The sequence below is a fragment of the Maniola jurtina genome, chromosome 24, assembly GCF_905333055.1.
Source record: "Maniola jurtina chromosome 24, ilManJurt1.1, whole genome shotgun sequence".
In the NCBI taxonomy this organism is placed as follows: Eukaryota; Metazoa; Arthropoda; class Insecta; order Lepidoptera; family Nymphalidae; genus Maniola; species Maniola jurtina.
This window is the reverse complement of record NC_060052.1, coordinates 3,344,096-3,358,095: the sequence shown is the minus strand read 5'-3', so window position 1 is coordinate 3,358,095 and position 14,000 is coordinate 3,344,096. Positions and strand designations below refer to the sequence as shown.

Here is a 14,000-nt window from a genome sequence, read left to right as displayed (position 1 = left end):
TTGTAAATAAAACGACTCATACATGAAACTATAAGTAGGCCGTTACAGTGTATTGACAAAGTTAGAAGGGAAGTGGCTGCTATTTACCACAATAGATAAGTAGAAATAACATACGACCAACACTATATGGTTAGTTGTTGATATTTTGACTGTGAAAAATACTCTGCGCTGCGCTCCGCCATATTATGTGCCCCGGCCCTTAGTCTAAATGCAAATGTCTTTTGCCTTGCCATTTTTTTAATCTGTTTATTCCATCCCAGACTGATAGCATAATATTCTGTACTTATTTTCAATTGGCATCAAGTTAAAACATATACTTACTTTATATACGTATATCAAGTAGGTATGTATAGGTAGGAACCTAAAAACAAAGTTGTTTTTAGGTTCGAAAATGTTTCAAGTAAGTAAATAATAAATAGGCTGCAAAACCTTTTCATTCTCTGATCGTTGTTCATGTAATAATGGAGGAAAGGTAAAAAGGGAAAATAAAATGAAACACGCTAATAACAAAGCCTATTATAAAAGGGAAGGCAGGGGTTGTTATCATAAACTTTTATTACATTTGCCGAATAACATCTAATTAAATAAAACAAACCCCAGTTTCTTTATATCTCTTTTTATTCCACGTAGTGCTGAATAAATAAGCCTTAACAACGAACTTACTTAAATAAATTATAATCTTTACTATTTTATAAATAAAGTCGACGGGCTCGCGCTCATAATACCTCAGAATTAGACTAGCAAACTAAATAATTTAGATTCAGTCTTAAAACAAATACAAGCAGTTGTTCGCAATGTTTTAAATTTTCTGGACGACCAAGACGTTAAGGCGGACAAGAATAAGAATTTTAAGTTCGACCCAGAAACTTAAAACACTGCGCCTGCGTTTACTTTCGCTAAATGTCAGACCACCACGTACCAAAAGTCAAGTGGATCAAGTAAACGGTACGTGGTAATCTGACATTTAGCTGCTGTTATTAATTGACGCCACTTGATCCTTTACAAATGTCCAAAATTGTGTTACTGAGCCGTTGGCATACCCATTGTCGGGTTGAACATTTGGCTCTGCATTTGGCTCTGCATGTCCTGCATGGCCTGCATGCCTTGCATGTCCTGCATCTGGGGCAGGGCATACATGGGCATGTTCATGGATGGTGCGCTTAGCGGCGTCTCCGGTAGGCCGAATAGGAATCTGAAGTAGCGCGCGAGGTTCCATAGAACATTGGACGTCTCCGGTATCCTGCGTAATACAATACTCGTTATTACACAAAACAATGCAAATATCAATTTGAATTACTGTTAGGACTGACTTTTCAATCAAGGAATATACTTTGATTGACGGATTAGTTTTTTATGACAGATTTATTTTAATGAATTCAACATTTTGACAAAATGCAACAACTATCAAAACTATTCCTCAGGTAGAATCAGGTAGATTGAAAAATCTGTCCTTAATTTGGCTGTGGGAACTCAATTTGCTGTTGATAGCTTCAAAAAGCGTACACACCGGGATCATAAACGCCTATAAAATGAAAATACATCACCATGGACATCAATCCCATAGCTAACGGTCTAGAGTTGCATTTCGGAATCACTGTAATGTATGTGACGTCTTGGTCTACACACAAAAAAGAAATTGACCGCCACATTCTTTTTCTGTTTATGTAGAGTTAAACCATTGCACAGAATGCCAAATGTGGAACTCTAGACTCCTCTGTATGGGATTGATGATCCAATTAGGATAAAAACCACGGAGCGTATCAATTGTTGAAATGTCGTAAATTCTCGGTGTGTAAGCAGCGTCAAAGCTCTCTATAGATTTCGGGGGCAAAAGAAATATTATTTCAGTTTCAAAATTATTAAACAATTCCTAAGAAATATTACAACCATTTAGCATTTCAATTGATATTTACAAAACACCCAAAACAACAACATATTTAATTAAAATATACCTACTATAACTAAACAGCGCATAAAACCGCCACCATACTAAATGCAATAATTTCATTTTCACTAACTACGTATTTATTTTCTATAATCGTCATCACTTTACTCTAAAGGAACCGTTTCGTTACTCTGAACCTTAGACTGTGACAGATTTTTCCTTTTGGTTTTTTTCTTAATTTTCTTTTTTCGTTTTGTTTTAACATCACTATCATTCATATAATCTGTAATTGCTTCATTAACAGCCATTAAACCATCCATTGCATCTAAATAAAACATTAATATGTTGTAGGCAATTGTATAATATTTTGGAGGTTCTTTGGACTTTAACGCAGACTTCAATAAGGGGACTGGAACAAGTTTTCCCGCGTAATCAGCTACATTTTTTTCTATTGTTTTTAATAGTAATTCAAAAGGATTAGTAAAGTATTCAGAAAAATCAAATAGTCCTCTACCTGAAGTCACTAATTTATTGTTGATTTTATTATCAGACGTTTTCCTTGGAAAAGAATTTATATTTGTAAACTCATATGAATCCAAACTTCTTTTGACTCTTTTACGTTTTTTCATTACTCTCCTTCTTCGAAATTTTCCTACATTTTTTGCCTTCTTTCGGTGTTTGCGAATTTTACTCTGATCTAAATTTGAATCTGTCACGTTATATACGATTATTGGCTTCCAATCGGTTGGTTCTAATGGTAAAATATTACTGGTAGTTGTTTCAGTTACATTGTTACTGTTAACTAAAATATTTCGTCTTAAAATTGGTTTTCTATAAGGTAAAAATCTGTTGTTGTTAGGCCCTGGAGGAAAAGTGTTAGGATTTACAAAATACTTGATACGGGGGTAATAAAACGTATGTGGGTAGTTGTATTGGTACTTTTTTGTTTTTATATACTCGAGATAATCTTTATTATGTTTCAGCCTATCTAAGTTTAAGTTTAATTCAACATACTTCTTTGGTCTGTGTCTCGGAGCTTTTCTGTACGACATTTTCCTCTGAGCAATAAATCTTGGTTGAGGTATCAAAATTTCTCTGGGCCTCTTCTTTTCCTCGACTTGTTGATCAACTTCTGGATCTACACTCTTGGCTGTGGAGGCATCAGAACTGAGCCCTCTGAACGTTGGTATGGCATCGTAAAAGACGTTGGCAATTGGATCGACGAAGCTCCTGATAGTGTCGACGACTGGTTCAAAGAGTTTGAACAGTTTTGACTTACCATCCCACCTTTCCGCCGCTCGTGTTGCGTTTACGAGGAGCTGCGTAGGCGCCTGTTGCGACTGCTGAGCACTAGCATCACTTTGTTGGATCAGCTCGTGTTGTTGGGAGTGTGAGCCGAGGGCTGTGGGGCTGTATAACTCCGGAGACGCAAACTGAGGACTCACTCCATTTACGGAGTATGCGTGCGACCCGGCGCTTGGAAAATCGATCGGATATTGTGAGTAAAGGTACGGTTGGTTTTGCAAACCAGCGCTGGAATGCAAATAAACATTACGTTTTAAATAAGTTGCCAGTTTGTCTATATCTGTCCAGTCAATCTTACCAGTCCTTCAATCTCAGTCATTCTTCAGTGTAAAGTCCAGTCCTTTATTCAGTTCATCGCATCATATTAATAGTAACAAAAAGTCATTTACGATTCATTGCATAAGGTTTTTATTTTTTGCTGATATAAAAAATAGGATTATGTTTATGTATTTTGTAATAATTAGTTTAAAAAACGTTTGATTATTAGTGTCGTAAAAAAAGTAAAAGTAAATATTAATCACTAAACACTTAAGCCGTATAAAGTAAAAATGAATAGAAAGAGAAAACGATAAATGATTTATTAGAATCGTACAAAAAAAAAATTATCAGCATGATATCGTTCGAATCCGTAATAAAGCTGCCGATAGAATTTTCTCCAATTCTTTGTTTCTAAATTCCATCGTGGAATAGTAGTACAGTCACGTCAGAGTCCGGTGAAATCTCATAAATTACATATGTACATCGTTCTAGTGCGTGTCGGTAAATAGTACAGTAAAAAGTCAGTACAGTCATGCGAGTAACTTATTAACATTCCATAGACCAGATATCGATGCAAACTTTTTTTGCGTTTCCCTGCCGTTTTCCGATTTTAATTCGGATGATTAATTAGAAATTGTACTGCCGTACTGTTGCCATGTTGGCAACAAATTAATATTGGCTATAATGGTGCATACATTTTAAGAATGGTCTCGCCATGTTTGCTCTATGGTTGAAATCTATTTCAGTTAAAACAAAACAGATTTATGCCAGTGGTATAGCGCTGTCTTGTTTTAACAGTGTCTTAACAGAGCTCTCTCCTTACTCCATACAATCGTAGTTCCAATTTCATTTGAATATTAAGCAACCAAAGTCCATGGCAGACATATTCTAGAAACTAATATCTGTGACTGTGTTTGTGGTTTTTGAAGTCGGTTTTATTTTTCTTTTTTAGAATCGACAGTTTTTGAAAATTCGCATGTTTTTTGGCGATAACTCAAAAACTACTTTTTGCAGTTAACCGTTTTTTAAATAGGACAACAAATACTGTAAGTTGCCTGACCGATGTGATCATTCTACAGAACCGCACCGTATAATACGTCCGATTTGAATCCGAGGCACATCCGAGTTATTATTGTCACGGATGTCAGAGAGATATTATTTCCACGGACTCGGATCGGTCATCGGACACATCGGTTGAGTCCGTAATCGCCCTTATGATTATTAATTGATACCAAAATGGTATCAACTCCAAAAATTAAGTGCAAATAGTTTAATCTGAAGTCAGAATTGTTTCTAATGACACTATGGCTATGCCATCGTTTATACACCACATCAAATGCTGTTTAAATCGCAATGTAACGTTCTAGAGGCGCCACCTATTGGCAGCTTTGTGTTTTACTTGACACAGTGGCTTCGATTTTGATGTTTTTCTCTAACTAAATTAAGAGTATATCTGCATCCTTTTCTTTTTAATATGACTAAAATAGGACGGAAAATGAATTTTAAAATTTAAAGACTCTAAATAGTGTGCTTTACTAAAATGACAGGCTCGCTCACGAATTGCGCCTAAAGTCACGATTTTTTTTTTGACATTTTGCTCGATAAATCAAAAACTATTATGCATAAATTAAATTATATTTAATCAAATTATTTATTAAAATTTTCAAAAGAAAAATAAAACCGACTTCTAAAACCACAAACACTAAAAAGTAAAAAAATAACTTTTGTTTAGCTACACGTGTAATGTACCTAGGTATGAAGTCGAGCGAGCATACTAAAACAAAATTAGAAATCCAAGAGTGAAGCTTACATAAAAATGTATAATAGTTTTTGATTTATCGTGCAAAATGGTGTAAAATATACCCGATTACGGAACTCTCAGTGCGCGAGTCTGACTCGCACTTGGCCGGTTTTTTTTCACTACTTTAACTTGCTCCAGCTTTGCATGGATGGCATGGATGGAACATCATTCGAGGGATGCTTGAAATTTGAATATTATACGTACTAATGAGATTAAGTTTCAAACTGATGTGGCAGACTAATATATTCAACTTTATATTCAAAAAGTTTGCATCGTTATCAAAAGCAAAATTCTATAGCTGAGAGGTACGTGTTAGAACTACGAGTATTTAAATTAAATACTATTGTTTCTGTTTTCACTGGTTAGTATAATTAATTAGTATTTTCAAATATTCTAGATTTGAATTGAACCTTAATATATTTCAGCTATATTGTAATAAACGCCCTGAGTGTAAATTTTCATGTTAACAAACGTGATACCCAAATTATGTTATATAATTATGGTATAAAGATTATACCATAATAAAATTATAAAAAGTCGTCCAAACAAAATGACTTTACCTCAATACTCATTTCACGTTAATCTGTATAACTTGAAAAGATACATCTTACAGAGGCTTCTGAACACTACTTAATAGTAATGATAAATATTAGAAATAGCAAAGAAGACAAGCTTCGCAAATGCTACAAACGCACACTGTGAAGCAAAATGACATTATTTCCGTGACAAAATTAAAGATCAATTAAGTACTGGATGTTTAGTAAAATGAAGTTAAAAGAGATAATAATTATTATCATGGTCATGGCCATAACCAATTGGGGGGTTGGAGCTGCCCGAAATGCCAGACACAAAGTAAAATTACATTATTAAAATGTATGTTACACTAATTCTTGAATTTACCAATTTTATTTGTAAATATTTTAAGATAAATGCACTCGCTTCGCTCGCTCTTTTATTTTGTACCTATTACGTAGTTATTCCGTGGAAACTTTTGATTTTCCAAACTAAAAAGTACGTTGCCTCTGTCCGTTTTCGGGATACAAGCTATCACTGTAAAGTGCTTTCGCTTTTTCTCATGAGAGAAGCAAAGTAAAAGAAATGTACACCAAATTATATGTATTTATAACTAATTAGATTTTTGTACAATAAGCGGCCTTATCGCTAAATAGCGATCTCTCCCAGGCAACCTTAGGGTAGAGGATATAATAAAAACTAAAGAAAGCTGAAGGAGAATTTGGTTATTAAGGCCCTGTTAATTTGCTGCTCAGTGTGCGTTGACCCTAAACGATTCTCGGGAATCGTGATATCATATTACACCAATTTGACAACCAAAATTATTCAGAAAGATCTCAACTAGCTTCGTATTTCCAACCAAAATTGTCCAATTATTCAATTTATAATCACAACAATTCTACATCTTGATAAATTCTGGGGAATGAACTAGATTTAAATTAAGATTGAATAATTTTAAAACAAATCAATTTTGGAAATCCGCAAGTGATTTACATAATGAAACCGTAGGCCGATGTGGAATAAATTACAATTAATCATTTAGATAACAAAAGGTCTAAAAACAGAAATAAAATTCTTCAGGGCAAAATATTATAACAAATGACCCACAAAAAATATAAAGATAAATCTTGCAGAGTCCGCTAAATATTCTATTAATAAGGAACAAAAAAGACTTCTAAATTAGAGAGCAAAAATTAAATTACCTCAGGAAATAGTAAGTTAAGTATTAAATAAAGTAACCAAATTTTAGCTATTGAAAGTATTACTAATTTTAAAAGTTATATTTACTTAATTAGAGTAATAGTAAATTCAATAGTTTTACTTCACTTATTTTGTTTACAAAAAAGTTTTCAGTATTTTAATGGTTGTTTTCCATTAGCATCAATAATAATTGATGTTGCCTTAATTGTGTAAAGTTTTTGATTTATGATCATAACTTTATTGTACCCAAAACATGAAATAACCAACACCAAAGGAAGAAACAGACAAAACTAAAAACAATTGTCTGCAAAGGCGGCCTTATTGCTCAGAGCAATATCCACCAGGCAACTTTTGGTGAAAGGAGAAACTAGGTGTGTTGGAAGTACACATTTATACCTACTGTAACGAAAAAAAATTATAGTCTTATTTTTTCCTGTTCACATAATCTTTTTATCATACATTTATTTGCATATTTGCATGGATGGCTGGCCCCCAATTAAGAGATACGAAGCGAATTGTGTCTTTCAGAATAATATCTTTGATTGATTACAGCCGCATACTGAAACGTTTCTTGATACTTTAACAGGGCTCTCTCCGTCACTTACTCCATACAATCGTAGTTCCAATTTCATTTGAATATTAAGCAACCAAAGTCCATGAAATTTTGCTAACATATTCTAGAAACTAATATATCTATGTCTGTGGTTTTCCAGATTTCTGTTAAAATATTCGGTTTCAAAGTTACGCGGCCTTATAAATTTACATACAAATCTTTGAGCCCCTGTAATTTTAAACTACATATTTTTGGAAAAATCTAAAACACCACAGACACAGATAATAGTTTCTAGAGTATGTCTGCAAAATTTCATGGACTTTGGTTGCTTAATATTCAAATGAAATTGGAACTACGATTGTATGAAGCGAGTGACGGAGAGAGCCCTGTTAATACTATGTCAATTCTTTAACACGTTTCAGTTATACATCGATGGTTTCAGTATACTACCGTAAGTACCAACTTTGTAAAAATTTATACATTCTTCCATCGTAATTATAAATTTATTTTTAATAACAGACATACCTAATGTAAAATTAAATATACAACTCACCCATTGCCATAACTCTCATAGAGTTTCTTCATTGCCATACCAACTGTGACTAGAAGTGCCATCTTGCTGGCCATGAAAGCCTTGATTGTGATGACGGAGACCATAAAAAGGCCGAAAATGGCAATTCCTGCTGATTTCATGCCGATAAGCATTGGGATGACTGCTTGCATCACTTTGCGTTTCGATCCCCTTCGTTCTGTAATTAGACAATATTTTTCGGTTAATAAACATCACTAAAGCTTTACAAAACAATGTTTTAGCTCGAGCACTTACGTTACGATGGAATTTAAAAAAAAGGACGATTTTTTAAAATTCCATTAGAAGTTAGCCGGAGGGGTCTCTCCGTCACTCGCTTCATACAAACGTAGTTCCAATTTCATTTGAATATTAAGCAACCAAAGTCCATGAAATTTTGCAGACATATTCTAGAAACGAATATCTATGTCTGTGGTTTTCCAGATTTCTGTTAAAATATTCGGTTTCAAAGTTACGCGGTCTTTAAAATTTACATACAAATCTTTGAGCCCCTGTAATTTTAAAACTACATATTTTTAGAAAGATCTAAAACACCACAGATACAGATATTAGTTTCTAGAATATTTCTGCAATATTTCATGGACTTTGGTTGCTTAATATTCAAATGAAATTGGAACTACGATTGTATGAAGCGAGTGACGGAGAGAGCCCTGTTAACTGCAATCTCAAATGTATGCACAGTTCTGATAAGTTTTTAGCAAGAGTTTATTCAAAGCGATTATAAAACTATGATAACATACCAATGGCATGGCTTTGGATGATAAAAGAAGTTAATATCAGATCTAGAATATAGGTATTTAAAAAAAAATTAATTATAAGGAAAGTGATTATTTTTTAACAATGCATTAGTTTATCTCATTCTAATCTAATCTGATTCAGCCAGCAAGTGATTATGCAGCCTAAGGTGGAGCGCACTTGCCTATTCACTCTTGACTTGAAGGTAATCTATATCTATACATATAATAAAATTGTAGAAAAGTGGTGTCTGTACAATGGAAATATATAAAAAAAAGTAACATGGGTTGTTATTATATCGATGCCGAACCCGAAATCGTAATTATTTTTTTTGTCTGTTTGTCTGTGTGTTTGTGCATGCTAATATCAGAAACGGCTTATTCGATTTAAATACGGTTTTCACTAATATATTGTAGTAAGCTTCACTTAACATTTAGTGTTTATTTCATGTCAATCGGTTCATAAATAAAAAAGTTATGTCAATTTAAAGAATCACGGCGTACATTTTTAACGTACAGAGTACGTACTACACGCCTCGCGCCTGAGCGTCCGTGGCTATATAAAGCGCGCTGAGAGCTATTCCACGCGAACGAAGTCGCGGGCACAGTTAGCCTATATTAAAAGTAGACGGGTAAACTGTGCCTGATGAAAATCAACAACAAATTCCGATTGAAATGTTAAATACCCATTGAATATGTAAAGTTAACATATTAAACTTAAGTATATCATTGCATTTATTAACGTCAGTTTTAAACATGCTTAACATGTCACCTATTAACGTTAACATCGACATGCAAGCGCCCGATGTTTTATGAAAAAAGGATTTTTTTGGATGTTTTATGAAAAAAAGATTTGGCACGTTGTTTGGAATAATCAAGTTTGTTGTGCTTCATGTTTGATTTAAACCACTGTGGATAATGCTTGTTTTGCTGAAACTAATTAGGTAATAGAAATCTTATTTTGGATTAAAACAACCTGAGGTTCAAGTTTTAAATTCAATGTTACCAAACAAAAAAAAATTGTTCTGCCAAAAGTGGAATAATCAAGTTTTTAATAGAAGCTCCTCAGTTATAACTGTGACTGAAGGAAGATTGCAAAACCTAAGTATAGTTTTTTCCATGACTTATCCCTTTCCCCTCCAACTAAGCGTAAAGTTTGTCCCAGGAGTATATACAACTATAGAAGAAACGGTGAGGTTTGAACCGCTGATCTTTCAGGTTCTAGTCCGCTTTTTAACCGTTGAGCTATTGAGGCTTCCAACTAATTAATACGGTCTCAAACAACCGAACTCAAATAGATACGTATCTATTTGCATCTGTGTGGTTAGTATGAGATTTCATATTTATTTATTCACCAAGGTAAACGTTGATAGAAGTTTAGCGTCGTTAAACAAGTAAAATGGACCTAATGTTACTAGATTTAAAATCAAAAATTCACTACCACGCATTTTGATTTACCAAGGCTTCCGCTTAAAGCCCTATCTGTACCTAGAAATGTATGGATGAATTTGAGCTTTAAAGCAAAAGTTGAAGGCTCATTTTACTTTGACTCTGAAGTGTCTCTACACTCGAACCCTGCCAATGTTGGTGAGATGTAAAACTTATACTAAGGCTACTCTGGTCAGTATTCTCATTCGCTAGGAATTTTCCAATTTCCCAAGCCTTTGACTAGATATATCGACCATTATATTGGATCATACATATTGGATTTTAGATAGGAGCGAGGTAATTTGAAACACAGGTATCCATAGGTGTTACAAATAACCGCTTAGAACTGTTGAGATCAGAATAGGAATTTAATTCGTTGCATACAGCTTCCTATCGCATGCCTCATGTATTTGGCTTTGTTTCTTATACGAATGTAATGACGTTATATAAGTGTTAGTTCCTTAGCTGACATAAAAAGAGAAGTGTCTAATGCTCGTACGTCTGCCCCCAAACACGTCACTTAGTGATGACAGAGTGTTACTACGAAGAAGAAGAAAAGTAGCGATGTAAGGGTTGATCAACAAGTGTAAATTAAAAATTTATAACACCCCCGACAAGTGAAGGTTACAGTATCTAGAAAAAAGCTGATAACTTTCAAACGGCTGAACCGATTTTCTTGGATGATAGCTAAGAACACTCTCGATCAAGCCACCTTTCAAACAAAAAAAAAAACTAAATTAAAATCGGTTCATTCGTTTAGGCGCTACGATGCCACAAACAGATACACAGATACACACGTCAAACTTATAACACCCCTCTTTTTGGGTCGGGGGTTAAAAACCCCCGACCCAAAAAGAATTAAAAATTAAAATAGAGAGAAGGCCTAAGAGTTAAGAGACGAATCAAATAAAACTGATCATATAAAAAGCGAACTCATACAAACGCTTTGTTATTCAAATTGTCAATCTCATGAATCAGATCGTAAATATCACATAAAAATATATTTGTTGCTTACTTTTATTACAATTTACTGCCCTTCATCGAGTTGCCGCTATAAATAGGTTATTTTGTGACGCTTTTATGTAAATCGTTCAGATTTATTAGCTGTTGGCAGCCTCTTGTGGAAAATAATCTAAGGGACATCACTCAGAGTTAATTCAATTTTAGGCCTAAATATTATATTCCTTTGCCGAAATAAAAAAAATTGTTTCATGCTATTATGATAAAAGGTATCCGATAGTACCGATGTTTCTTTTTCATTTTCATGACGCAAAACGAGGGGTGTTATAAGTTTGACGTGTGTATCTGTGTATCTGTCTGTGGCATCGTAGCTCCTAAACTAATGAACCGATTACAAATTAGTTTTTGTTTGAAAAGTGGCTTGATCGAGATCGTTCTTAGCTATAACCCAAGAAAATTAGTTTCCGTTTGAAAGTTATCATCTCTTTTCTAGTTATTGTAACCTTCACTTGTCGGGGGTGTAATAAATTTTTAATTTACACTTTTAGTCAGAAGAAATTATGATAACAGCAATATTGGGGGACGTTTTGAATTCAATTATTAAAAGTTAAGGTTTATCTTAGCACTAGGAAAATTATTAAGACGATTACTTAGTATAAAGCGGATAATAATATTATTCCGTTGAGTCATAAATTTCCTTTGAAAAGTAGCGAAAGGAAAAATAATTCTTAGTTGTTATTCTAACGGTTAACCGGCAACTTCATTCACCCGAGGGACTAAAATATAATTTCCTTTTTGAACCACAGGGAATATGGGATTTTTCTACGATTTCCGACCCCTATATCACCCCCTCAATTAAGCTCTGCATTCCTATTGTGTCAGTCAGACGTGTCTCCTTTTTTTTATTTAGTACAAGAACTATCCATATTATAATGGCAATAGTGTGCTTGTTTGTTGGTTTATTAGTGTGTCGGTTGGTTTGTTCTTCTATCACTCCGCAATATTACTATCATTATATTTCTACAACAAAATGTAATAATTTTTTTTCAACTGGTTTTACGGCTCTAGGTAATTGTAATGATGTAATGAAAAACGAGCTTTAATACGAAGGAGTAACACATAGTTTATTGTTATCCCATTTTTATCCCAATTAATACGTAATATTAATTATTTATTAATACTTGAACTTACATTAATATTACAATAACCCCACCCGTTGCACTATTGTCGTACCCACTCCTAGCACAAGCTTAACGCTTAGTTGGAGGGGAAAGGGAATGTTAGTCATGATTAAAAATAGCTAATATTCTTTTTAAAAAAAACACAAAAAAAATTACAATATTGAAGACGAGTTTCTTCCATTTTTTATGTAATATCCTTCTTCATAAAACATAATTACGAGTTATTGATAAAAATACAGGAACAAACATGTACATAACAAGTCCCGGAAGTAAGTAAGCTAATATATTAATTTCAGGGAAAAACGAATGGTAAATCGAAAGGGAGCTGTCTCGTAAACAATTTACTTGCTCAGACATAAGACAAGACAAAAAAATTACTTATAGCGAAAGAATCTGGATACAAACATACATACACACATATATACATACACACATATATACATATATACATAGACTGCTAAAATCATAACCCTTCCTTTCGGCTTTGCCGTAGTCGGGTAAAAATCCTGGGCCATAGAGTCATAGTGCTAAAAAAATTAAGACATTTCAGCGCATGGCATCTGGTGACAAAAGGGATCCTTGCATCTTGGAGAAAGATATAGACTACTTTTTATCTTTACTTTTATCAAAGTACGCGATTTTCAAAAATTCTATATTACAGCGGATTAACACTTAATTAAAACATCGACAAGTGCACTGCAAATCGATTGAGCTGCTTAAGCAACATTGAGTCAAATTGGTTACTGGATGGATGATAACTTGGAAGTCTCGAAGAGCTCAATAAGTCATCTTAATATAATTTATTATATTTATATTATATTATTATAAAAAAAAAACACTTGAAATTGAGCGCTGGAGGACATGGGAGTGCACTACACATAACAGAGCATTATTATTTAAAAGTACCTCTAATGTGATGCTCAAAACACCTAGGAATAAAAGACCCGTTTACGACTCAGAGCGAGAGAAATATAAAATTTTAATGGAACTAAAAATTAACAACGAGTGTAAATTAAAAATTTATAACACCCCCGACAAGTGAAGGTTACATTAACTAGAAAAGAGCTGATAACTTTCAAACGGCTGAACCGATTTCCTTGGATTATAGCTAAGAACACTCTCGATCAAGCCACCTTTCAACATACACACGTGAAACTTATAACACCCCTCTTTTTGGGTCGGGGGTTAAAAATATGAAAGTTTTATTTATTCCAAAACGTTTTGCATATTATGTTCACACTTTGATAATCATATTATGAAGTTGTAGGGAAATTGTACGTATTTAAAAAGTAAATAGCACACTGGGGTTTTCTTGACAGACACGACGGACGGACAGACAGTTATCCCATAAGGGTTCCTTTTTTCCTTTTGAGGTACGAAAACCTAAAAAACAACACAAAACTAAACCAAGACATTGATCTTATTTAAGTACAGTGTCTCAAGTCTGTGTGCTCTTAGTAAATCACAATAAGATGATGGGTAATAAATATGGTAGGGCGTAAAGAAAAATAAAAAGAATCGGCTTAAGAAATAATACGGTGAATAGGAGTTTATCCTGAAATACGCTGTGTTATTCCATTCACTGGAGAACAG

General features: G+C 33.8%; 1 protein-coding gene across 3 annotated transcripts in view; it reads right to left on the bottom strand.

The window, feature by feature from the left end:
- Positions 1–1,023: 1,023 nt before the first annotated feature.
- LOC123877546 overlaps positions 1,024–14,000 on the bottom strand; it is a 29,188-nt gene continuing 16,211 nt past the window's right edge. For 2 of the 3 annotated variants that reach the window (XM_045924356.1, XM_045924357.1), the window contains exons 3-4: positions 8,069–8,264; positions 1,928–3,418 (exon numbers count right to left, since the gene is read on the bottom strand). In XM_045924356.1, the coding sequence (XP_045780312.1) occupies positions 2,050–3,418; positions 8,069–8,264 (1,565 nt within the window). In that variant the 3' untranslated portion in view covers positions 1,928–2,049. Of the gene's footprint in view, positions 1,241–1,927; positions 3,419–8,068; positions 8,265–14,000 lie in introns of those variants that run through there. The other variant, XM_045924358.1, reaches the window with a different exon arrangement.